Genomic DNA, 1445 nt, shown 5'->3' with positions numbered 1-1445 from the left:
GACCCCCAAACTAGATGAGTGGTTGCAACAGATCCCGGGAACAACATCGGACATCTCAGTCCAGAAATGTGCAGTGCTGGGAACAGCAAGGATATTGCGCAGAACCCTCAAGCTTCCTGGCCTCTGGTAGAGGACCCGAGCTGAATGGGGGACGGACACCACCCGAGGGGTGAGACGAGGATTTTTTAATGTATATATATATATATAAAATTTTTGTTTATTTATTTTTAGCTTTGCAAAGGGACGATATGTTTTGTTTGTTTTTTTTATTTGAGGGTAGCATGGTGGTCGACTGGTTAGCACATCCGCCTGATAGCCTTGGGTTTCCTACCACAAATTTTAGATATTTTTTGTTTGTCATTATCTCCCTAAAATAAAAAAAATAAAATAAAAAATTAAAAGGTATATTTCAGGAATGAGGAAAACATGTAAACTCCACATCAGAAGGCCAAAGCCCAGATTCGTACCCCGGACCTCTGAACTGTGTGGTGGATGTGCTAACTACTCGGTCACCATGCCACCCAAGTTAAAAACATCCACTGTCATCCCAGAGTGGCATAATCCCAGTGCTTCAAGGCCTCATAAAGGTATGACAAAACTTGTCATTTTTGTGTTTACATGAGGAGCAGATTGCATCAATTTTATGTCAGGCTTGGAAGATTCATCTGCCTCACTAAATTGGAAAGCCAAATTCAGGAAGAGGTTTGATTAGAATTCTGATTCAGAGGTACAAGTTTCACCTTTCTTGTGTGACTTGAATGCTTCAGTATTTGGAGCACAACATACACTATTCAGGCTCCAATGGAAGAGAAACAGTCCTGTGTTTCACAGGAGATTTTTGCCGTCTTACATGGGGAAAGTGGATGGAATGGATCATGAACTGAATTAAATCGAGAGGGACATGTCCCTAAAAGTGTCTAGTTCCATCTTCTCCCATGCTTCACATGCTGAACAACGTAAAACAGATCAAAACCTAATTTGAGCACGAATCGGTAGGTAATAGAAAACACAGAACCTTCTCCAGATCTTTGGCACGCTCTTCACTTTTCTGCAGCAGGCTTTTAGTGTGACTTGTGGCTTGCTCAAGGATGGCCTAAGTAGGAAAAAAAGTGTTTATGGGAAACAGATCAGCAATGGCAAGACCAAGGAAGAGTGGCCAGTTGAAGCAGATGAAGAAAAGCCTCACCTGCACTATAGTCAAAAGTAATGATTAGGTAAAGCGTTTTTTTCATTGTGCTTTGTGTATATGTATATGTGTATATATATATATATGTATATGTATATATGTGTGTGTGTGTGTGTACATATATATATATAATGCGTGGCAGAACATTACTGTTCAAAAAAAAACATTAAAACTCTATTCGTATTTTTTAGGCTTTGTGTGGGGGGGGGTATGTATGGGTGTATTTTTATTGATTTTTTTTTTTTTTTTTTTTTTTTGT

General features: G+C 39.2%; 1 protein-coding gene across 5 annotated transcripts in view; it reads right to left on the bottom strand.

The window, feature by feature from the left end:
• The window catches only part of rad17 (RAD17 checkpoint clamp loader component), a 103931-nt gene that overhangs the window by 13532 nt on the left and 88954 nt on the right, over positions 1-1445 (bottom strand). For all 5 annotated transcript variants that reach the window (XM_019860873.1, XM_019860872.1, XM_019860875.1 and 2 more), the window contains exon 18: positions 1016-1093. In XM_019860873.1, the coding sequence (XP_019716432.1) occupies positions 1016-1093 (78 nt within the window). The remainder of the gene's footprint in view (positions 1-1015; positions 1094-1445) is intronic.

This window comes from Hippocampus comes, unplaced genomic scaffold, assembly GCF_001891065.2.
Source record: "Hippocampus comes isolate QL1 unplaced genomic scaffold, H_comes_QL1_v1.1 scaffold130, whole genome shotgun sequence".
Lineage (NCBI taxonomy): Eukaryota > Metazoa > Chordata > Actinopteri > Syngnathiformes > Syngnathidae > Hippocampus > Hippocampus comes.
The sequence above is the reverse complement of the archived record's forward strand: the minus strand, read 5'-3'. Positions and strand labels throughout refer to the sequence as shown.